This window comes from Schistocerca nitens, chromosome 11 (assembly GCF_023898315.1).
Source record: "Schistocerca nitens isolate TAMUIC-IGC-003100 chromosome 11, iqSchNite1.1, whole genome shotgun sequence".
Classification (NCBI taxonomy): domain Eukaryota; kingdom Metazoa; phylum Arthropoda; class Insecta; order Orthoptera; family Acrididae; genus Schistocerca; species Schistocerca nitens.
In genome coordinates this window covers 48,989,319-49,014,504 of record NC_064624.1, presented here as the reverse complement: position 1 = coordinate 49,014,504, position 25,186 = coordinate 48,989,319, and the positions used below count along the sequence as shown (strand labels likewise).

Sequence of the window (25,186 nt, the reverse complement as noted above, 5' to 3'; positions counted from 1 at the left end):
CCTCTCTATCTACATTATTCCATGATTTATTCAGTTTTCAAATTTATACTGAATTTTTGATCACCCGGTATATCATTCATCATACTTCTCAAAATCTTACTGGTGGGATCAACATAAATTCTTCACCCCCTCCCCACAATAATGAAGCAATCTTCACTTTTAACTTGGAAAACAGGTAATCATTTTATCTGCCGACATCATATGTCATAATATTTTTGCTCAACACATCACTGCAAAAAGAACGGTTTGGGGAGTTCATTAATGTGGTGCATCAATTAAACTACATTTTCTGAAGTATGCGCATAGAAATAATAAAATGACCAAATATGGCAGTTTAGGCTACCCCATTGGTTGAGCACTAAGAGTTAATGTTATATTTGTGGTCTAGAAGTTATCAACTTTATACTTTTATGTATTTAACTGTAGCCTTCAGTTCCTACAGTCAGAGGATAAATATGTTTATACTGTGGGAACCTCTGAGTATGTTTAGTTGAATTATTGGGTAACTCATTGAAGAACATACATAGTGAGGTGATAAAAGTCATAGGACAGTGATATTCACTTGTAAAGATGGTGGTATTATCACATACACAACACGTAAACTGAAGGTGCTTGGCAGAGTTGTCATTTGTTCTCGGATGATTCATGTGAAGAGGTTTCCATAGTGATTATGACCCCACACCGAGAATTAACAGATTTTGAATGCGGAATGGTAGTTGGAGCTAGATGCTTAGGACATTCCATTTTGGAAATCATTAGGGAATTACATATTCCAAGACATATGGTGTAAAGGGTATGATGAAAACACCAAATTACTTACATTACCTCTCACTATGGCCATCGATCTTCACTTAACAAATGAGAGCAGCAATGTTTGTGTACTGTTGGTGCTAGCAGTCAAACAACACTGCATGAAATAACCACATAAATCAATGTGAGATGTACAGCAGACATATCTGTTAGGACAGAGCAGCAAAATTTGGTATTAATGGACCATGGCAGCAGACAACCACTGTGAGTGCCTTTACCAACAGCACGACATTGCCTGCAGTGGCTCCCTGGGCTTATGACAAAATTGGTTGGACCCTAGGTGACTACAAAACCGTAGCCTGGTCACCAGACTACAATTGTTCATGAGTGGTTTGAAGAACATTATGGACAATCCAAGAAAATGACTCGTCCAAGGCATCGGGAGAGGCTTAAAAGGCCAAAGCTTATTCTTGTGAAGGGAGGACCCTTGGCGATGCCAAAGGGACATCACCACCTGACACACAGCAATGCAGAGATCATCAGAGGGAATAGAGGTGCTCACAGGCTGAAGTAAGAAGACTGCAGCCTTGGCAGCAGCATCAGCGGCATCGTTTCCTGGCAGAACGACGTGATCGGGGACCCACAGAAACATGACATTGGCTCCACGAAGAGTGAGCAAATGACAGATTTACTCGACCTGCTGCACTAAGGGATGAGTGGTGTACAGTGCACAGAGACTTTGGAGGGTGCTGAGTGAGTCTGAACAGAGGATACAATCGGGAAGGCTGTGTCACCGGATGTACTCCACAGCCTGATACAAGGTAAAAAGCTTGGCTGTAAATACTGAGGAGTGGGCTGGAAGCAGATATCAAAAGACACGGGCGCCAATAACGAATGCACACCTGACCCTACGGTCAGTATGTGAGCCATCAGTGTATACAAAGGTACTATCACTAAGTTCCATGCGAAGGTCTTGAAACTGGAGTTGACAGAGTGAGGCTAGAGTAGTGTCCTTAGGAAGTGAATTAAGGCCAAGGTTAACATGGTCTGCTTCATGAACCCAAGGTGGTGAAGGGTTCACACCCACAGGGAAAACTGAAGGTAGCATGAAGTTAAGCCACTGTAGCAAGTGGCAAAAGCAGATGCTAGGAGGTAACAGGGAAGAGGGACAAGCCCCATACTAATGGTCTAAGGAGCCATCAAAGAAGGAGGCATTGGAAGGGTGGCCACGGATGGCAGACAAATGGCATGCATACCTGCTGAGGAGAAAGTCACAGCAGTAGGATAGTGGTAGTTCAGTACACAGACTCTCAACTGGGCTGGTGTAAAATGCATCTGTGGCCAAATGGATGTCATTATGGTGGATAGTGTTGAGATGGCATAAAAGGGATTGGCGAGCAGATGCATAAACAAAGCACCCATAGTTGTGATTCGAATGGACAAGGGACCAGTACAAACGCAGGAGGGTGGTTTGATCAGCACCACAGGAAGTACCATTGAGGACACGGAGGACACTGACGGACTGTGTACAGCGGGCTGCCAGGTAAGAGACATGGGAGGACCAAGAGTGTTTCCTATCGATCATGAGACCCAGGAATTTCGTAGTGTCAACAAACAGAAGGTCCAAGATGTAGAGATGGTGGGGGAAACCATTTGCACCACCAGAAATTCAAACAGACGGTTTTGTGATTAGAAAAGTGAAAGCCACTGTTGATTTTCCAGGAGTAAAGACAATCAAGACCTTGCTGAACACGCCACTCAGTGAGACAGGTCCATGGAGACCTGCGATAGATGGTAAAATCATAAACAAAAAGGGAGCCGGAGACACCCAGTGGGAGATAGGCCACAATAGGTGTAATGGCGATAGCAAAGAGGATGATGCTCAGGACGGAACCCTGAGGCACATCATTTTCCTGAATGGTATCTGACAAAGCAGAACCCACACACACCTTGACTATTTGGTCTTGTAAAAATGCTCGAAGAAAACAGTGTAGGCATCCACGGAAGCCCCACGTGTAAAGAGTACAGAGGATAACAGTTCTCCAGCAGGTCTCGTAGGCCTTCTGTAAATCGAAGAACACTGCCACAGTCTGGGATTTCTGCAGAAAACCATTCATGACATGGGTGGACAAAGTAACGAGATGGTCAACTGCAAAATGCTGCGCTCTAAATCCACACTGTGCATTTGTGAGTAAATGGTGAGTTTGAGCCCCTACACCAGCCGGGCACGAATCATACATTCCATCACTTTGCAAACGCAGCTGGTAAGAGAGATGGGGTGGTAGCTGGAAGAAAGGTTTTTGTCCTTACTGGGCGTAGGTATGGGTATGACTGTGGCTTCACGGTACCATCCAGGAAATGTGCCCTCAGCCCAGATGCGGTTGTATGTGTTAAGCACGAAGTGCTTGCTGCAAGAGAGCAGAGCTGCAACATCTGAATGTGGATAGCATCTGGCCTTGGGATGGAGGATCTAGCTCCCTCATAGTGAAGGTGGCATTGTAACACTCACTATTGGGAGAAGAGAAGGGTACCGCCCCAAGCACCTCCACTCGTTTCCTATGGATAAAGGCAGGGTGATAGTGGAAAGAGCTTGAAACTTATGCAAAATGGCGGCCCAAGGTGTTGGAGATAGCAACAGGATCCACAATCCACCTACTGTCAGGCTGGAAATGGGGAAATGGATCTTGGTTCCAGAGAGCCATCGATGGTTTGCCCACACAACAGAGGAAGGTGTGGAACTGGTAAAAGAACTAGTGAACGAAATCCAACTAGCTCTTTTGCTATACCAAAGAACGACAACACTTCACACACATGTGTTTATAATGAATGCAGTTTTCCAGCGTAGGTCAGTGGTTAAAAACACGGAGAGCACATCTCCATGCGTGAATTGCGTCACGGCATGCCTCAGTACACCATAGGACTGGGACACGATGTGGTGAAGATGAAGTGCGAGGAATGGAACGTTCTGCAGAAGTAAGGATAACGTTTGTGAGGTAGTCCATCTGGTCACCACAACTGAGGAAATCTTGTTCTGCGAAGGTCGCCAGGGAGGAGTAAAGCTGCCAGTCAGCCTTAGTAAGCTGCCATTTAGGTATGCATGTGGATGGGGTAGGAGTCAGCAGACGGAGAGCACATGGGAAGTGGTCTCTCAAGTAGGCGTCAGAAAGAATGGACCACTCAAGATGAGGGGCACTCTAGGCAGTGCACAGGGATAGTTCCAAATAGGAATAGGGGTGCAAGGAGTCAGAAAGGAAAGTGGGTGCACCAGTGTTAAGGCAGAAGAGGTAGAATTGGTTAGGAATGTTAGCCAAGAGGGCTCCTCTCTGGCAGACCCTGGGAGAACAGCAGAGGGGATGATATGCATTAAAGTCACCAGAAAGCAAAAGGGGTTGCTGTGATGCTAGAAGCAGACACAAATCCTCTGTGGGACCGCAGGCCATGAATTTTCCATAGGAGGGCAGTCATGAGGAGGAAGAGAATGTCTGCGGAGGGACAGCCGGTGGAAGGCCGCTACTACAGGGCTCAGAAGCAGGAGGATCCTGCTCCAAGGGGTGTACAAAAGCATCGGAGTGCTTGTGCGGTTGGTTGGTGGAGTCCAATGCCAAAAAACAAATGGTGGTGTGCACCAGCGAGACAAAGGCCAGCCGGGCTAAGTGACCACGTCAAACAGGATCTTCGAGTTGGTGAAGGGGCAGACCGTTTGTCTTTAGCGGACTTCTTTGAGCACTTCTGCTTAAAGGAAGACTTGGGTGTTAGTTGGCTGGAGGGATGGACAAAGTCTTCCCACGAGTACTCCTTCTGGCCTTCCTGCCTGCCAGTTGTGTAGTGGGTAGCTTCGCCTCATGAGGTGAGAGTCTGATAGTTTGTTGCACAGCAGGACTGGGGTCAGTGATGCTACTTTGACACTGGGCAACTTCACAACCTCAGAGCCAAATTTGAGGTTGCATTTCTGTGTAACCATGTCTTTCATGGAGGGAGGGGTAACAAGAACTGAACTGTAAGTGCCTGACAGATGAACACAGAGCTTGTGGCTAGCCAGCAAGCTACTGGGTAAGGCACTTTTTCCTTTACCTGAATCTCTTGAACAGCCTGCTCGTCGAGATACACAGAACAATCCTGGGAGGAGGCGGCATGGTCACCATTGCAGTTGATACAGCAGGGAGGAAGAGGTAGACATTCGCTCTTGTGTGCACCCCTGCCACAGGTTACACATATGGCTGGGTGTCGAAAAGATGTTCTAGTGTGATTGAACCAATGACACTGATAACAGCGCATCGGATTCAGAAGGTATGGCTGGACTGTGATGATTTCAGCTGGCTTTAATCTTGGATGGCAGCACCACCCTATAATAGGTGAGGAAAAGAGTGCGGGTGGGCTCCAAAGAAGAATCGACCTTTTTCATGACATGATGGATGACAATGATGCCCTGATCGGAGAGGTAAGATTGTATTTCAGCCTTGATCAGACCGTCAAGAAGCCCGGTGTAAACTACACCACAGGAGGAAATCAAAGTTCTATGTGCCGTGACATGAACCGTGTAGCCGTGGTGAAGTAAGGCAGCAAGAAGTAGTTGTGCTTGAGCATCAGAAGCCGTCTCCAAAAGCAAAGAGCCATTCCGTAAATGAGAGCAGGATTACAAAGGGCCAACAATGGCAACACCTTCCTAAATAATAAACAGATTAACTGTGGTGAAGGACTGACCATCCTCAGTACGTGATACAACAAGGAACCGCTGTGCAGTGGGAAGGGTCTTCAAATCAGAACCCTAATAACGTTTTCGTTTCGTTGACATCGATGAAGAGGATGAGTGACTCATCGCGAGGAAATCCCCCATGATTGCAACATCTCCAATGGCGTGCTCCTACTGGGGGGCTCCTACCCAAGGGGGCACACCCGCCTTAGGTGATTGTTCACACCTCAGGTCACACCTCCCGAACACATGACAGAGGGACCAACGGGAGGTTACAGCTCAGTCAGTCACCCCTCCCTGGGCCTGGCTTGTATCAGGGGATATATGTGAACCCTACCTGTCGACCTGGGGCTGGGAATTACGTGTTACACAGTCACCTTTTACATGTTAGACATGTGGTCTAGCCTTCAGGAGCGCACAGGGAAGAAGAAGAAGAAGAAGCAGAAGAAAAGAGAGAATCCTCAAACACCGAAGCAGAGGAATGGGAGGTGAAAGGAAACAAAGAAAGGAAAAAGGAGCCACAAAGAAAGGAAAAAGGAGCCACAAAGAAAGGAAAAAGGAGCCACAAAGAAAGTTGAGACTGTTTGCAGGTCAGCAACAGAATGCAGAACATTCCCCATAATACCCCAGAAATGTTCCCCAAGGGAGAGGAAAAAGAATAGCAAAAGGATAGACATGTAGCACAGAAGGTAAAAAGGGCTGCCAAAGGCTGGGGCTCCGTGGTAGCCAAGTATGAACCTGCCAAAGAGTGGCTAGCCCCCGGGAGGGGGGAACAATTTGAGAGCCCCCTTCAACAATTTTGTTTATTGAAGATAAAATTACTGTAATTGCCCTTATCCATAAAAGTAGAAACAATATTACTTCTTAATGAGTGAAAAATCCTATTGCAAGTGACTTAATTATATTTGTACTATTTGGAAAGTAAATGTTGAAATAGGACTAAGTCCATGTCCATTTCTGGTTTAATTTTGACTTTCATAAATTTTGGTGATCACATAATTCATATATAATGAAGTAATTACTATTGAGAAGAAATAAGTTGTTAACTGTTTCTATGAGAACTTGCATATACTATTTATAACTGCTAGCATCACTGTACCACTTGTCTGATTATAGTAGAGTTCACTGCACTTCATTGGGTAAGAAGTAATAGTAGCTTTCCTTTATCACAAACTCTATACAGATTATATAAAAGTAATGTTCAACATTAGTATGCCTAATTAGGCTGGTGACAATTTTTATTTCATCCAAGCAAACTTGGTTTCTTAAAAAAATTTCCAAATTTCAATCTTTAGCTTTCTGGCTTCCTCCGTAGCACTGAATTCAGGTTCAATAAGACAAACCCATTAGGTAACTCATGGTCAGTTTTACTTAAATCCTCCCAGAGGGTAACATTTACTGCATCGTAATAACATATTTGGTAATACACATTGTATGTTAATATAATACGCGGTGCAGTATAGAGTTGTACGTTTTCAGATGTTCTGCTGTGAAATGTTCATCTGAATTTGATAATAATAATGGACAATGTGCCATACCACTCTGCTGTGGTGAATCACGCTCTAACAACAAGGAGGCGAAAACTAAATATTTTGCTCTGTGCACAAAGAAACATTCTATCAGATAAAGTTGAACTTGGCATGAATAAACCATAGTTAATGGATCTTGCACTGTAGAAGCCAAAACCTCCACAATACAAAGTCAACAAACCAGTTAACATTAAAGAGCATAATGCAATCAAGGCTTCTTCCATATCATGCTCATTTGAATCCAGCTGAGCATATATGGGTCCAGGTGAGAGGTACTGTGGCAGGAGACACCAAGAAGTTTGGGCTCATTGAGGTTGAAATGCAGAAAAAAAGAGCCATTGCAAACTTTACCCCACAGTAATGATACTGAGTTGTCAGCCATTCAAAGAAGGTAATTGAAGAGACATGGATTTATGGACTGCTGAAAGAACAGATGGAACAGAGAGTCAGTTCAGTCAGCTCCAGTGCCAGTTCCAGTTCTGAGGGAGACATCGATGATTCTTCCCTTGGTTTCACTTAACTACACTGTAAATGTGAGTACATATGAAAAATTAATTGATGTAACTGCTCCGTTTAGTATTGTATTTCTTTACAGCCAAAGAATGTTTGCTTGGCAGCTGACTATAGGTCATAACCTAAGATAGGCATTGTGTTGTTGCTACCCCTTGGAAACTATGCTTCCCTGCACTCTTTCTTCACCAAATTTCCAAAAGTTGCAACTTCTTTTAAACACACTATAGTAGTTTACTGCCTCTTTATTTCTGTTTTGCACAGTTCATCTGATTATAGCTTAAACCTGTTAATGATACCATGTGTGTGACATGAGGCTAAACTATATAATTCAAAATTTACATGACAATCACTATTTCCCCAGTTCACTGTGACTAGTCTGTGTACATATTAGCACATTTAATAATTTTCCCTGCGTGGAAATCTTTTACCACAAACTCACAAATACAGAGACTCACTGACCAGGTAAGAGCCCAATGAATTTGCTTACAACACATTAATCAAAGATACTGAAATGCATAGTCTTCTTCAAACAATGTGAAACTTCTGATAGGAATATCAAAACTCTAGAAAAAGATAGATTGCTACTAACGTAAAGATAACATGTTAAGTTGCCAACAGGCAAAATTAAAAGAGATTTACACTTAAGCTTTTGGCCTCAGCCTTTATCAGAAAAAGAACTACTTTCCAATACATATAAAATTGAATTAAAAGTCAAATAGTACATTGCTCTAACACAACAGTTTAAGGCTCAAAGTTTTAGAGAAGTTCGATATACTGTGCATAAATAAAGTTTTGTATGCTAGTTACAAAATACAATAAGGACCACTGATTTGAGGATATCAAGAAGCTAATTAATAAAGATTATAGTCAATAATGTGGTGCAGTTTAGTTGTAATCACTGTCTTAGACACAGTACAGATATCTGACAGCCTCACAGGCATGGAATATGCCAGACTGGTGTCTACCACCAATGGTTTAGCTGAAATTATCTTCAGAGCACCCTGAACATTACAAAAATTCCAAATTGTTTCTTGGATTGAGCCCTTTTTTGACAACAATTATTTTGCTTGATGTTCAGATTCACAACTTCAGAGGCACCATATTATTGTCTTCAATTAGTGAATCTCACTAAAGTGTGTAAGGCTTCCATAGTGTCAATCCCAGATATGTTAGTTGCAGACATTTTGCCATAATCACTGTCAACTTCTGGTGCCTCCTGTGACTTCAAAACACTTTTATAATATCACATCATCCACTCTCCTTCGGTAACTGAATTTCTACCTATGTCAATCAATTTTAATTTCACCTGAAAAAGCACTCACTTCATTCGTAGACACAGAATTTATCATTTGTACAATTTCAGAGCAATCAGCTGTAAACTACTCATCATTTAAATTGCTTCCCATCTCTGTTTCTTCAATCATTTTAGACCATAGTTCACTCATAATACTCTTTTGGTTCTCACTTTTTCCAGTCTGCTTATGATGACCAGTTTTTTGTGGCTTGTCAACATCACGTTTGTGTTTTGCTGCTTTAGGTGCACTTTTGCTCTGTTTGGAAATTTTTCACTGTACATACAAACATTTTACTGTGATGTGGTCTAACTGACAGTCATACAAGTAGCTGAATATTAACACAGCACAATGACTTCATTAAATAATGAAAATACCACAGCGCTGATGCAAACATAAGTACTGTAAACTTAGGTTTAGTGAATGAAGGATCACTGATACTGACAAAGCCAGTAATGCAACTGGCTTATCTTGGCAAGACTATAATCACACAGTTAGGCAAACAATTATTGCTGAAAAGGTGTCACGCCATGGCAAAAGACCAGACGCATGTTGGACTATTGGGTTCACTGGATTATAGAGTGCCAAATTATCATGATCTTACTGTAACTGATATCGACCTGTGACAGTGAAAATATGATTACATATATTGTTACAGCTCTGTTGAAATTCTACTCATAACAGTCAGCAAATAACTCAAGTGGAATAATACAATACTACAAAACTTCTAAGGGGTATAAATGATGCTAATTTGACTGTAATGCATTCTTTGTATTCCACAGTTACCAAATGACATTTTTACTTCATATGCAATCCATCTGTAAAATGTGAATACTTACAAAAGTCTCAATTTCTTCTGCTCCTAAATTTAGTACTGAATCCTCCTTAATATGATCAGTGGACCCCGAGGCCATAAATGGGTCTGCCAGATACTGACAAAAGAAAACAAAACCTCTGATTATGTACATACAACATAGCTCTCAATATTTCATTATGAAGATGATCACACTTTTCAGTGACTCATCTCTTATTCAAAGAGTAATTTAATAAAGCTAATTTTCTGATCAGATATTTTAGTACCATACGCTGTTGAGCAAACTCATCAAACCATCTGTTTTGTAGTGTGTGGATCCATATCTGCAACACACTACAGCAGTATTTCTGGATAGCAAAGATTTGACAATTTCTTGGTAGGTTTCTGCAGGTATATGGCACTAGATGTGCTAGAATTTAGCTCATGCAAATCCCTTGAATTACTGGCTGTTGGTTTGTGGGTTCAGATTAGCATGTGTTCCACAGATGCACATCAGTTGGATGTGATGGGCAAGTCATGAATGTGCATTCACTGTAATACTCTTCAAACCACTGTGGCATGATTCTGGCCTTGTGAAATCGACAATTACCCAGCTGGAAATATGTGATTACCATTAGGAAAAACAAAGCATCAAAGGAACCATGTTCACACAATTCACAGTAATCGTAATGCATTCGGTTACTACTAGAGGTTCAATGATACCCAAGGCAAATGTTTCCTTTAGTAGCCCTGTGTCCACAGCACTGCGCATTCACTCTCATGGTGGGCAGTAGCTGTAGTGTTTGCCTTATCTGTGTATATCCAAATGATGCCGTGCTGTACTGGTCAAAGGATAGGAGGAGTTAGATTAGGAAACGATATACTTAAAGTAGTAGACAAGTTTTGCTATTTTGGTAGCAAAATAACTGAGAATGGCAAGAAAAGCGTTTCTCAAGAAGAAATATTTGTTAACATTGAACACACACACAAGTGTTAGAAAGTCTTTTCTGAAGGTATTTATCTGGAGCGTAGCCATGTATGAAAGTGAAAGAGGGGTGACAAACTGTTTAGACAAGAAGAGAATATGAGCTTTTGAAATGTGGTACAACAGAAGAATGAAGATCAGATTAGTAGATCACAGAACTAATGAAGATGTACTGACTCATATTGGGGAGAAAAGAAATTTAAGGGACAACTTGACTAAAAAAGGGATTGGTTGATAGGATGCATTCTGAGACATTAAGGGATTACCAATTTAGTACTGGAAGGAGGTGTAGGCAGGGGATGGAGGGGAGGAGGTGGGCTAAAAATTGTAAAGGGAGACCCAGAGATAAGTACAGTAAGAAGGATTCAGGATTCAGACGAATGTAGGTTGCATTAGTTGTTCTATAATGAACAGGGTTACACAGGATAGAGTAGCTTGGAGAGCTGGGTTCAAAGCAGTCTTTTGACATACCACCACCACCACCACCACCACCACCACCACCACCACCACCAGCACCACGGATAACATATAATGCACAAGGATAATGAGTCATGGTAACTCTACAAAAATACTAAAAATTACTGATATTGTAGGTTAGAATGGCTCTCCATCTATGATTTTTTAACTATATGCAGCAATTACATTCCATGATTGTCTTGCTGTACCTCAAGCATAAAACAACACTGATTTGAAAACTTACACTATGTTCAGAGAGACTCACATTCAATTTCAGTCCTGGATCTTCCTTTGTGTTGTAAAATGGAGCCTCAATTTTTAATGGATCTTGAAGTAACTGAAAAAGGAGAATAATTTTACCCATTTAAAGTTTGCATATAAAACTCTGTAACAACTGTGTAACTATTAAGAGTGATGGAGAGGTTTGTCTTCAACCACACCTCACACAGAAAATTACATTGCTAAAAAAGCAGTAATCATCCAAATAGAATAAATTTTCATTCTGCAGCAGAGTGTGCATTGATTTTAAACTCCCTGGTAGATTAACACTGTGTGCAGGACTCTTACTCAAAAGTAAGACCTTTCCCTTTCACAGGCAGGTGCACTATCAGTAGAACACTTGCCTGTAGAAGGCAGGCAAAGGTTCTAGGTTTCTTAACTTGCATGCATTACACTTCATGATTTGGATAGCTCCCTGGACTGTTTATATATGCTTAAGACAACTTTTGCTATGGTCTAGACTTTGGCTCCTGTTAGCAGTTTACTTTGTCAAGAAGATGAAAAAATGCTCTTTAATTACAGTGAACAGCCGAAAGTAGCCAACAGTGTGGAATGAAACATTTAGTTTCAAATAAATTGACTGCCTCTGTGGAAAGGATCAATAAAATCCAAAATTTCTTTAGCAAACCAACAAAAACAACTTCACTGTTCTGCAAAGTGATTAATATTTGACTGCCAAAATGCTGAAATAAAATAAAATGAGGAAAATAAAATCAATATGATATTTTAGACTTCCATTATTATGTGAATGCATTGTAATTCATTTCATAGCTCCTGACCAAAGAAATTCATTTTTTTCCATTTAATGTGAGAGCTGTAAATGAAGAAGAAACAGTAAAATCACCCTGGCAGCTTCGGTGTGTCAGAAAAAATTTTCAAGTAGCTAGAAGCAGGAAAAGGTACTGCTCCTACATGAATAAACTGAGCATGTGCATGAGCCCACTCGCAACCACTCACGCGAACCTAACAGTCACACTGATTGGAAGCTGTTTGTTATTATGTTGCATAGTCTTCATCCCGAAGCTTTTGACGCATTTTGCTGTTGGCAGACACTTGTGTGTACACTGTGTGTGTGTTGTTGTTGTTGTTGTTGTAAATGGCACATTTCCTTTGCAATGTTTTATTTTGGTTTTATCCTCTTGTTTATGTTTTATTGCTACAGTATTATTCTGCTGCAGCAGGATGCTGTAAAATCCTTTGTTAGAGCATCAGTTCTTACCAGCCTTAATTACAAAATTTTAACTGAGAACTAAAACAATGAAATATTTCCATAGTCCTAAAAAATTCCTAGGTTTCCTCGGATGAAAAAAATCCAGGATTTCCCAGTTTTCCCAGAGTGAATACATCCTGTATAATATAACTGGCAGAATTTCAAGCCTTGCATGGAACACTTGCTGTGTGAAAATGTTCTGATCACATCACAAGTGCCATGCAGTTTGAGTCTGATGGTGTAGCTGTCAGCTTATGGGCTTCAGACCTGCCAGTTCTGTCAGGGTTGTTCCTTAGCCATTACCAAGGTGAGAACAAAAGTAAAGTATGATTTTTATAGGATGGGACCTCTTTAAATCTAAAAACAGTGCTGAGTAATACAGCAGTACAACAGGTCAGCTATTTTAACTATCTGAAATGTGATATCACATACAAACATGACAAAGATACAGGTAAGAAAGTAACAAAATTTGGAAACTACATGTAAAAGCAAACAGGTACTTCAGAAAAAAAGACAGAGAAAATAACATGAAGGAAGTTTTAGAAAATGATGACCATCCCCACATTACCCCGTGGAGGCGAATCATTAGTCATTTACAAATGACAAGGCAGTAAGATCCAGGCAGTGCAATGGAATTCTTTACACCCACAAATGGCTGTATGAGAGAAGATATTACGACAGAATTTAAAATGTTTAACACACAAAACAAAATTGATGACAAAGAAGAAAACTGAGTCAATATCTTGACACAATGAACAGTGGCAGACAATATTACAACATCAGAGATTATAGCCCAGTAGGTTGACGAAGCTGGGGAAGGCCAAGGAAGAGTGAAGGCCTAATACTCAATGCACGAAAGAAGAAGTTGTTTATAGTGCATTTAAAATTAGTTGTGACTTTTGACAATTCAGTATGGATTGAGTGGAGGGGTGCATAGTTGCTAACATGGATGATATCAGCAGGCAAAGGTAATGTCAGGCCTGCTTGGCACATAACCTGTCAGCTGCACATCTGGTTGATCTGTAATCTTTCTCGCACATCTTATAGCTTCATTTGTCAACTTTCTGATTAATTCCCTATCACTTCAAGAAAGGTCATAGATATTGTGATATTTCAGTATAAGTTAAATTACTGCAAGAAATTCTTAAAGTTTGCAAACAAACATAGGGGGTCACTATGAATTTGCATTTGATTTGTGTTAGGTCATATTATGCTGCATATGAAATTTATATAACATATTGAATTATTCTTTGAACCTCTGAGAAATTGCTATTTATCTCCAATGTCAAGTAAATGGAATGTTAGTAAAGGTCTCCATCACCAACGCACATGCCAGTAAAAATGCCAGAATGAAATATTCATAAATCCCTTGTATCTCATAAATGGTCTCCCCCTCAGGAGACACCACCTTAATGAAACACCATCCATGTGGGCGAGAGGTTTGTGTGATCCAATGAAGTGGAGGGCTATACCAGCAGTAGTGTAACTACAAGCAGGGCCTCCCAAGCTGGACAGATCTCCATAGAGGATCCAGATGAAGTGTGTCTCACAATGTCCCGCCTAGTGTCCTGTCCTATTCTATCGTGGCCCATCCTATACTCTCCCTTTCTTTCCTTTTCCTCCCTGTGATTGTGTGGCAGCAGGCACAGCCCCCTAATGTGGACAGCAGAAGATCCTTGGAAACCATGACAACATTGATGCACATAGGCCTTACTGCAAAGGCATGGACAGCATTCTTTAGTTGTGCTGAAGACAAGCTATCTAGGGGGTAATGTCCTGAAATAAAACCTTGGCAGGTGTCCAGGCCATGAGGTGGCAGCCCCACCTGGGCACTCAGGTGCTGTGGGCTGATAACCCACACCAACAAAAAACACGCATCACAGAAACTAACAGGAGAAACAGCTGGATGGATCTTAAGGATATGACCTTTGGCTGAAAAGGAAAACCCGTTTTGGTTTTTGGAATGTAAGGATGTTGAGAGAGGCAGGGAGGCTAAGAGAGGTTGAAAACCAGATGGATAACTACCGACTAGATATATTGGGACTAAGTGAAATAAGGTGGCCAGAATCTGGGGAGTTACAAACACAAATTGGTGGACTGCTGCTGTACGCAGGTCAGACAGGTGAGGACGTGATGTGTAGGAATGGTGTAGGGCTCTTACTATCTAAAAGCAGCAAGAAGAGCTTACTGGAGTGGAAACCAGTCTCAGAATGGATAATAACCACATGCTTTAAAACAAATGTGTGATATGTCACTGTAATTCAATGCTAGACACCTAATAAAATAGCTAAAGGAATATTAAAAGATGCATTTTATACAGAGCTTAACGGAGTCCTTAGACAAACAAATTCTAGGGCCCTAAAAACTTTAATGGGTGACTTGAACACAAAAGTTGGTTCAGAAAATGAAGGGCTTGAACATATCATGGGTGTGTACGGTACTGGGATAAGGAATGTAAATGGTGAACTGCTGATAGACACATGCACTGAACATGACCTAGTCATTGGAGGCACATTGTTTCCACATCGTAACTGCCATAAGAAAACGTGATCTTCTTCAGACCATGTTACCGAAAATCAAATAGACCACATAGTCATAAGCTGCAAGTTCCAACACTCTCCGTTAGATGTCAGAAACAGAAGAGGAGCGGACGTTGGAAGTGACCACCACCTAGTTTTTGCAGAATTCAGACTGAAAAAAGAGGCAAACAGAACCAAGATCAGTCACAGGAGCAAGAAAACAGATCTAGCAAGGCTAAAAGACCAACGATCAAAGAAACATTTGCTCTTGAACTACAAAACAGATTCCAGATCCTCTCTGAAGAAAACTTTATGGAAAAGGGAATTGAAACATGTTGGGGAAAAAAAATCAAAGACAGTTATTTAGATGTGATAGAAAAAATCATAGGATGTAAGGCAAATCTATGGAAGGAACGGACCTCCAATGCTACATCAGATGAGATCAGCCACCGGAAAGAACTAAAACTTAAGTTAAATCTTTGTATGACAAGAGTGCAGAAGAGTGAAGTGCATAAAGAATACACAGAGAGATAAAAGGAAATGGAAAGATGAGCAACCAAAATTAGCAGAAGAGGCATCAAGACAAGGAAATATTAAAGGGTTCTACAATACAACCAAATGGTTGTCAATGAAGAACTTCAGATATGAAGGACCAGTTAAGAACAAGGATGGGGTGATGCCTACCACTCAACAGGCACAGCTACAGAGATGGGAGGAGCACTTCAAGGAACTGTTAAATTTTGAAGACAACCATGATGAACAGGTAAGAGATGTTCCAGAGTAAGTCAAAGAAGATCAAGATATAAATTTGCAGTGTCCCAAAATGGACAAAATTAGGGTTGCTTTGAAAACCATAAAGAATACAAAGGCTCCAGGCCTAGACAACATAGCACCACAGCTCTTAAAAGCTGATATTGAACATACTGTTAAGATGCTCTATCCCTTGATGAAGCATATTTGGCTTTAAGAGAAATCTCCGAAGGAGTGGAAAAATGGTTTGGTCATAAAGCTCCCAAGAAAGGGAAATTTGTCAGACTGTAGCAACTGGCATGGTATTGCATTGTTGTCAGTGCCAGTAACATCATCACCAGAATCATTTTAAACAGAATTAAAGAGTCTCTTGAAAAGTGACTGCGTAAAGAACAGGCCAGTTTTAGGGCACAACACAGTTGTATTGATCTTATTAACACTCTTAGGATAATTTTAAAGCAAAGCGAAGAATTCCAAGCAAACATGTACCTGGTATTCATTGATTTTCAGAAGGCCTTCGATTGCATGAAACAAAGTGCTCTGGCAGGTGTTGCAGAAGTATGGGATACCCCAGAAGATCTTAAACATCATAAAATATCTATATGATGGTTACAAACATTGCATACTCCACAAGGGAAATGTGACAGAGCCCATGAAAGTAATAACTGGAGTCCGGCAGAGTTGCATTTTATCACCAACGTTTTTTCTACTTGTTCTAGACTGAGTTATGTGAAGAGTCACAGCAGGCAGGAGACGAGAAATCCAGTGGGAGATCCATGAATGTCTAGAGAATTTGAATTTTGCAGACAACACAGTATCACTAGCCTAGCTGACGGATATGCAAGCTACATTAAACTTGCTGAAAGAAGAAGCAGAGACTGCTGGCCTCAAGATAAATACAGGCAAAACAAAGGAAATGATAGTAAATTCAGGGAACATCGGAGGTGCCACTGTTAATAGAGGAGCAGCGGGTGGAGACTGTCAACTCATTCCTGTATCTTGATTGTATAGTGATGGAATATGGTGGAGCTGGAGATGACATGAAAAACCACATTAAAAAGGCATAAATTGTATCCAATACAGAAAAACAGATATATCACGTACAAAACAAAAATACGTATTTTTAATACAAATGAGAAGGCTGTCCTTGTGTATGCCAGTGAAAGCAGGAAAATGGATAAGCTTAATAAATAGATGTCTCTGACACATCATGAATATCTGGTGGCCAGAAAAAAATATGTAATGAGGAGCTCTGGCGAATAACAAACCGAATACCTATAGAAGACCAGATGTGAGAAAGTGGTGTTGGTTGGGGCACACCTTGAGATGGAACCATCGAGAAAAAAGCATTGGAATGGAATCCCCAGGGAACAAGGAAGAGAGGAAGACCTAAGGGCACATGGAAGAGGACAATGGAAGGGGAAGCAAAAAGAGTTGGCAAAACCTGGGCAAAATATAGGCAAATGGCCAAATACAGAGAGAGATGGCGAGTTCTCCTGGATGCCCTATGCCCCCATAGGGGCCAAAAGAATTAAATCAAGTCAGTCATAAATGGTCTGAGATATTAAAACAAGCTTGGGAGATGATAGCATGCAAAGAGGAGAGTATTTTACCATATGGTTAATATCTGAAATTGCCACATATACTGACATAAGTGAAGAAGCTGCACATTTACTTTTATACTGAGAACTGGCTTTCTTATAACTACTGATATGTCTCACCCTCAGTTGCTTGGTTAATAACACACCGTTTTAGGATTCTGTTACCATTTCAATTGCCTTACAATGTTAGTGAGATGTGTATCTGTAAACTATACTGTGTTTAGGCAAAAGAAGCAGATGTTAACACAGCAACAAGAGAAGTACCATATTTCTCAAAACTCGTCACGGTCCATGAATCCAGCTGTCCTCAACTACATTCTTGATATGCCTGATAACGTGAGACCAGTCCGATATAACATTTGCAGTGACTTCTCTTGTCAACATTTCAACATCACTGAGTATAAATTTCTTGTTGTTTTTTTGCCACATTACTTTTCACCTAGGACCATATATTCCCAGCCGGATTTAAATGAGCATAATATGGAGAAAGACTGATTAAACAATGTCCAAACATTAGCCAGTTCACTGACCTGTTAGCATGGAGTTTCTGGCTGGTACAGTACTGAAAGTTCCATTAACTTCACCTTACACAAGATGGGTTCAACTTTATCCAATCGAATATTTCTTTGTACGCTGAGAAAAATAGCTGCTTTCCTCTGCTGTATTGCTGGGACTTTATCCATCCCAACTGAATGGTATTGTGCATTGTCCATTACTATTGTCGAATTTGGAGGAAACTTTTGCAGCAGAACACTTCACAGCTGGTGAACGAGTTCTTGGGTGATCACTTTTACTGTGAATCTCATGTTCAGACATGCTGCAATGTTATTATTAATGCAACGGCAGCACGGAACACTTGTTTACAATACCTGACAGCTGTAAAACACTTCACTGCCAGAAAGTATCAATTTACAATGAGAGGAAATGAATGTAGGTGCCTCTGATGCGTGACACCACATGGTACTGTTTACCCATGGTGTGGCACCATGGGCGCTTTACCAGCTGAACAGCTAACCATTGGTGCTACCTAGGCAATGGCACACAGTGAGCCAAACGTCAAAAGTTGCAACTGCTTTTAAATGCACTATAGTGTAAACTGTGTATGATCAAAATAACATTGGCTTTAGGGACCACCTGAATGAGGCATTGCAGTTGTTAAGAACTCATACTCTGGAGGATGGAGTTTGCTCCATCTGTCCATCTTTCTCTAGGTTTTCCTAATGGAGGAAATAATAAATGTAGAAATGAAAAAAAAGAGTAAAAATATTTAATGAAGGAAAAAACAGAAATGAAAAAAAGAATAAAGTAAATTTAATGAAGACAAACAGAATTGCTCCGCAATTTAAGTAAATACCTTGATAACAAGGATAATGAAATAAATTGAAGCACATGACATTGCAAGGGTTTATTAAAATGTAGAAGAGGGGACAAAGAAAAGAAGCCTACAATAGTGCTGTAATTTTAATGGTAGATAATACTTTGGTGTATATTATGAAAACTGCCACATTGTTGTAAAAGTGGGTATTATATAGTATCATGCTGATTCAGATGGTGATGTGAATGATAAGAGTGTTGAGAAGGGTCAAGATTCACTTTGGGTTTCCGGACATAATGGAGTATTTTCAAGCAAAAGCATTCATATCTTGAATTGTACTTTGTCATCATTTTCACAGTATATGATGAATTCTCATTCTTGCTCTGCCCACTAATCAAACCTCCCATGAGAATAACAACTGACTCAGTCAAAGAAGTGTCTGTGGATAGTTTACTTGTCAAGGCACTGGTCAAATACGTAGGAAATCACTGTTCAGGTTCAGGGCATTGCAGCAACTATCATGCATCATTTTATTTAGACATCAACACAATCACGTGTAGTTCTTATTTTTGTTTGTATATACAAGAGTGTGCTAAAAAGTAATGCCTCCAACTTTTTAATTCTGTTTGCAGTATCGGTCGAGATACTACATGTCACGTATATTACTCGACTGAGTAATGTGCACAGGCTTTTTCACTCTGCTGACCCAAATTGGAACCATCTGCTGCTAGAGGGCTCTGGATTGTAGCATGTAACATGAACATGTGTAGCTTAACTATGTTGGTGCGTGAGGAGCAGCGTACTGTGATCAAGTTTCAAATTCAAAGAGTCTGCCCATACATGCACCACCCTGTCCTTCAGCATGACAATGCCAGGCAAGACATGAGGGTTGCAATGCCTGCAACAATCCGACAGCTTAGGTTCACTGTCATCAATTATCCTCCATATACTTCTTAGTTGGCCCCATCCAATTTTCATCTGTTTCCAAATCTAAAGAATACCTTCGAGGACTTCCATTAGATAGTGACTGAAGCAGTGAAAGCAGAGGTGAGGTTGTGGCTCTGTCAACAAAGTCAGTGTCAGTATCAATGAACTGGTCTCTCAGCAAGAGAAATTTGTTCATTGGGTGTGAGACTACGTTGAGAAATAAATACGTCAAAATGAAGAACAAAGACGTAAAAAAATTAACAAAGCTTGTTTTATTTGAAAAGCTATAACAGTTTCTGCATAAAAAATGTGGAGGCATTACTTTTTACCATGTCCTTGTACAAGATAATAACTCTACTAATGTAGATATTAAAACTATTGTTCCTGTACAAAGACAGTACTTCAACCCATATAGAGCAATGCCTAAAAAATACTATATTTAGGCTTTTGTGCCATATTTGACAATAGTGGGCAAATTATGATATTGTGAGTCAGTCATAATTACTAGCATATCTGAACAAACCTTGACAATAATGCTCAGCTATATTGCTTACCTCTTCATTTACATTCCCCACAACTGTGAAACAACAAATCAGTGATTAATTCCACTCAGTCAAAAAATTCTAGAATTACCTCTTGATTCCCAGTCTCCTGTGGTTCTTCCTTTATTTTCACACTAGAGGGGTATACTTGGACCTGTGGTGAGAGTAACACAAAGCAAAATGAGTACATTTAAAAATTCATGATCTCCACACACTGTTAGCAACTTCCACAACTTCTATGCCACAATTAAAGTACTTTTCATGAATAATTAACACCACATAATTTAGCAACAACTATCATTTTATTGTCAGTTCTCAGTGTATGTTCTTTTGTGTGACAGTAGTTCTGGTTGATGCAAAACTGATTTGTTTTATTTCAGTTAGAGAGAAAATAAAATTATGTGAATGACAACATTATTTTCTAGATATTACTCACTACAGAACTATTCTAAAAATTAATTCTTACTGAGTGATGAAACACCCACAGCTTTTTCATACAGCACTGAGTTATTGAAAAACACTCTTATACAATGGAAGTAGTGTAAAAGATAAATGTCATGTGTATATTGGTTTCTGTAGTTACTCCAAATAGGAGTGGCAAAAGATCATCATCACAGAAATTGTAGGTTTTATTGCATCACAAATTATTTAACTTGCTCATGATTCACTACCTACAGCAGACACAATACCATTTAAAGAATAAAAACGTGCGAGATAATCCTCGAATTTTCACATCAGTGAAGAGAGGTTAAATATAATGAAGAGAAGTGAAATATAATCAAGGTAAAAAGGTTGAAAGCTGAACAACACACATCTCTGTACTGTTGTTCTTAAGCCAGGCTTACAATAAATGAGAAGTCTAGCTTCCCTCAATGCAGACTGTCAGCTATGCTGTCAACAAACACATATAATCTGCCAACACAATTTTTGCAAATCCAATCTATGGAGCATGTTCTTGCATTTGTATCATTACCAATTCTGCAGAAACATTCAAGATGAGGGATGCAAAGGAAGCAACAAATATTTTACAGTGCAACAAAAAGTTTGGGTCAAACTTTAAGTTACATTATTTACAACAAAAATTCCTTAATATTTCTGTAACATCCTTGCAATTTTACAAATATCATTCCATCATGAAGTGACGTATATAGAAGAGGTAGCTAAAGAGAGAGAGAGAGAGAGAGAGAGAGAGAGAGAGAGAGAGAGAGAGAGAGAGAGAGAGAGAGAGAGAGAGAATAAAACCACATCAATACTGAATGTACAACCTCTTAGTTTTGCCATAACTTTGCTCCCATCACATATATACACACTGGAATATATCAGGGTGCATGTACACAGTGTTCTAAAAATTAATTAATGTGAACTAAAGAGACAAATCACAATTTTCTGCCATGAGTCTTATTGACACTTGGTTTACATATTCAGAGACAAGTGCTAATGCAAAAAAAATATTATATGAAACTAACTTCTTAAACCAGTGTTCACAGTAAATGTCTCTTCAAACTTCTTTCAAGGTAACTATGAGAACTTGACTGAGCACTGGTAGACCGATTACGTCATTAACACAGCAGAAATACAAGCCTTAAGAAATTAGCAACAGATAACTTCACTAACCACTTGCATATATCAGAAAAATGAAAACTGAATAACTATCAGGAGTTTGAGTGTGATTAACACCTTCAGATGTATTGAAAACCTGAAAATACTGGACTACGGTAGGAAAGCAAGGGTTTTCATCAATGGCATAAATGTAGCTATGGAAAAAGATTGTTATAAAAACTTCATTGGCTTTCCCAAACCACAATTAGACTGTCATCTCCCTACTTAACCTAGGCCTTAGGCTATGCTGCAACTCTATAACCACAACATGTATAGTATAGCACTCAATGCAAATCATTGCTGTCCTCAAGTGATCATCATCTCCACTAGACCTATACAGGTATAGCAAAAAGACAATCGATGACACCACTCAAGTAGTGACATAAACAAAACAGACAACCACAGTCTACAACAGGAACATACAAACACAAGATCCAAGGTGCCATCTATGTAACCTATGATACACTTTTAAAAAATTACACTCATAGCTTGTACTGATCACTAGTAAGTGCACAGTAAGTTAGTGCACCGGGTGATGGCAATGTGGTCACTTGCTGAAATATTGTGCTCATTGGAAATGACATCCAGCCAATGACTATTTTTATCATAATAGTTCAATTTTATATAAATATATTATAACTGCCAATAAGCAGTGCATTACAAATTTGTCTAAATTTACAAAAATTAAATTAAAACCCTCCCCTGCATCATTTGTGAATTTTAACACACATTATAATCTATGCATAGTGCTGTAAACGTTGAGTGTAAACTTAAAAACTCACTGGAGATTTTATTGTACTTAATTCCTCATACTTTCAGCAAAATGGCATGAATTCTGTTTATTCACACAACATACTGCACACTGAAATTAATGAAACAACAGTAAAAAAATACTAAGAAACTACTTACAATGGAGCCTGGTGAACTTGATATCTCACTTGTTTCCTCTTTTATCCAAATAGTTTTTTCGTGGTCCATTACTGCAGTCAGGCTGTAGGAAAGACAAGGAACCAGATAATAAAAGTCACATTCAATTTCCATTGTTAGTGTGAGATACAGCTGAAAGGCAGTATTTTGAGTCCATTACTGGGTGCAGCAGATGAACCACTAAACTATAAATAAATTAAAACTAGGTGAAGAAAAGAGTCTAATGTCAAGAACTGATTTACAATTCTCTCATAATGAAGTGTCATAACACATAATCTCAAAATGATAGAAAATCATGTTTTGCAAAATCCATCCAACAGAAAAAATGCTAGACTGACTGATACTGTTTGTGTCTGCCATTGGTTTAAGGTATACTCTACTACTGTGAGCATTATTTGAGAGGTGTCTTGCTTTTTCCCAGAGGAACTCTAACTAGGTGTACAGCATTATGAGCAATCAATGCAACTAATGAATGGAAAGGATATTTTCTACAGAAAATAAGTAACTTACATCAACCACAATTTTAAATTTGAAGAAAGATAAATTGAAATAAAGCCTTCCATTTTTGGGATTTAGTTTGGGAATACCCTAATGCAAATGATTATCCAAATGTGTTATAATCCTGTTCTCATCAATGTAAAATGGAATTTGTGGGTCTTAATCATGTATGTGGCACTTTCAGTACTTAATCTCTAAACTCAGACATTAGTCTGCAGTTTGTCTTCAGTTACTCAGTATCATCTTGATGTGTACAAAATTAAAACCTAACTATAAGAGGAGTTCAGCAGCCTACAAACCATCATTTTGTCATTTGTTTAATGTGTGTTTTTGACACTGTTGCTCCTTTAAGGCTTTCCTTGTACAAGGCATTACTGAATACCCACAGTAGAGCAAATATTGCCATGCTGATTTTTTTTTTATCTATCCACTAAAGAAAATCACACATACTGTATTTTATACGAACTGTCGAAATTTTTTTTAAAATGTCGTCTATTTTTAATATTGGTTAACTTTCTATTGCTAAACATATTTACTGGCTCTCCTCCCTCTTAACTGCAGACCCATGGTGAATGTTCTGTTACAGTCTGATGATGTGTAATGTTCTTTGTCAGTGAGAATTGCACTTACATAGTAGCTTTTTCCACACCAGCTAATTTCTTTCTACATCTATTTGCAACACTGCAGCATTACCCTTATACTAAACCACATTCATATACGCATGTTAACACAAACTGTTCTTAATGTAAGATTTCCAGGTCTATGCAGCAGATCAAATAACAGGATACTAAAATGATTCTAAATAGCCACAACAAATTAATACATCCAACATCATCTTTTATCTGCAGATACCGGTACCCAATTCCTGAAAAGAGGTAGTAACTATGTGCACTAAAGGACTGACGAATACTATCAAGTTACTCACGCTATTATCGGGAGGAGCATCACATTACATCATACCAAACGCTATTCTTATTCCTCGTCGTTCCTTCACAACAAATATTACATAACAGTGATACTGATTAAGATAACGAAATAGTGAAAGTGAGCACCTCGCTGTCTTCGGTCGTCCTTCCCTCAAAAATTATAAATGACTAGCCACAGAAATTATAAATGACTAGCACTTTCACTGGAGATCACAATATGTAGAAACTATTGAAAAAACGTCGAAAATACAAATCGTCTCTTTTACAAAGTTACAGAGTATACATGTAGAGATTTTATCGGATGGGACAAAAAAACATGTACTTCACAAGACGCTACAGGCTACAAACGGCACATGTACTTTTCGTAATTGATGAACAGTATACGTAGAGTACTTAGCGCGCTCCGAAATACTGGTGGAAAAATTATTGATCTCTGTCTATTGAGAAAAATTACAAGCTCATGGAAAACAAGCTGTTTGCATTGAAAAACATAACCTAAAACAAGTACACACCAAATTCGCACGCAAGCCCAGACCATAAACAAATCCACCAACGATAATTTAATCATGGCCGTTTGTATACACAACAAAGTAAATTTCAAATATGCCGCAAAAGCCATTAAGTTAATACAATATTGAAACTATTGCCAGAGCATCGTCACAAAAAACATGTAAAATGCTTCGTGTTACCCATGCAGTTACAAGAATAATAAAAATGTGATCGAATGAAACAAGTTTACTGTTACCTCTGCTTATTTATCTCCACGGTGTACATTTGTTAGTATGACACACAGTCTAACATTAACAGTCGCGACACTCACTGCTCAAGGTTGCTACATAGAGCTCACTGCTGTTAAAGTTGTCACCGTTTGACAGCTGGAGCGACACTAGCGCTCCAAGCGGCGATAAAGATGCGTCGGCAGCTCGTTCGTTATGCATCCCTTTCCTACGTGATTGACGAAATATTTGACTTTTTTTTTTCTTTTTGCCTACCAGAGTTTGTGTAATATCAGAAGACAACGATGTTTCTAAAAATGATTCTAACATAAGCGCAAGTAGGGATAAAAATCATGAACCAGTGGCAAG

At 39.5% G+C, this 25,186-nt stretch overlaps 1 protein-coding gene across 3 annotated transcripts in view; it reads right to left on the bottom strand.

The window, feature by feature from the left end:
• The window catches only part of LOC126213039 (zinc finger protein 708-like), a 79,778-nt gene extending 54,800 nt beyond the window's left edge, over positions 1 to 24,978 (bottom strand). Inside the window, exons 1-5 of one of the 3 annotated variants that reach the window (XM_049940610.1) lie at positions 24,847 to 24,978; positions 22,660 to 22,741; positions 20,243 to 20,305; positions 11,253 to 11,345; positions 9,614 to 9,706 (exon numbers count right to left, since the gene is read on the bottom strand). In XM_049940610.1, coding sequence (XP_049796567.1) covers positions 9,614 to 9,706; positions 11,253 to 11,345; positions 20,243 to 20,305; positions 22,660 to 22,741; positions 24,847 to 24,875 — 360 coding nt within the window. In that variant the 5' untranslated portion in view covers positions 24,876 to 24,978. The remainder of the gene's footprint in view (positions 1 to 9,613; positions 9,707 to 11,252; positions 11,346 to 20,242; positions 20,306 to 22,659; positions 22,742 to 24,846) is intronic. The other 2 variants (XM_049940611.1, XM_049940612.1) reach the window with 2 other exon arrangements.
• Between the last annotated feature and the right edge of the window lie 208 nt (positions 24,979 to 25,186).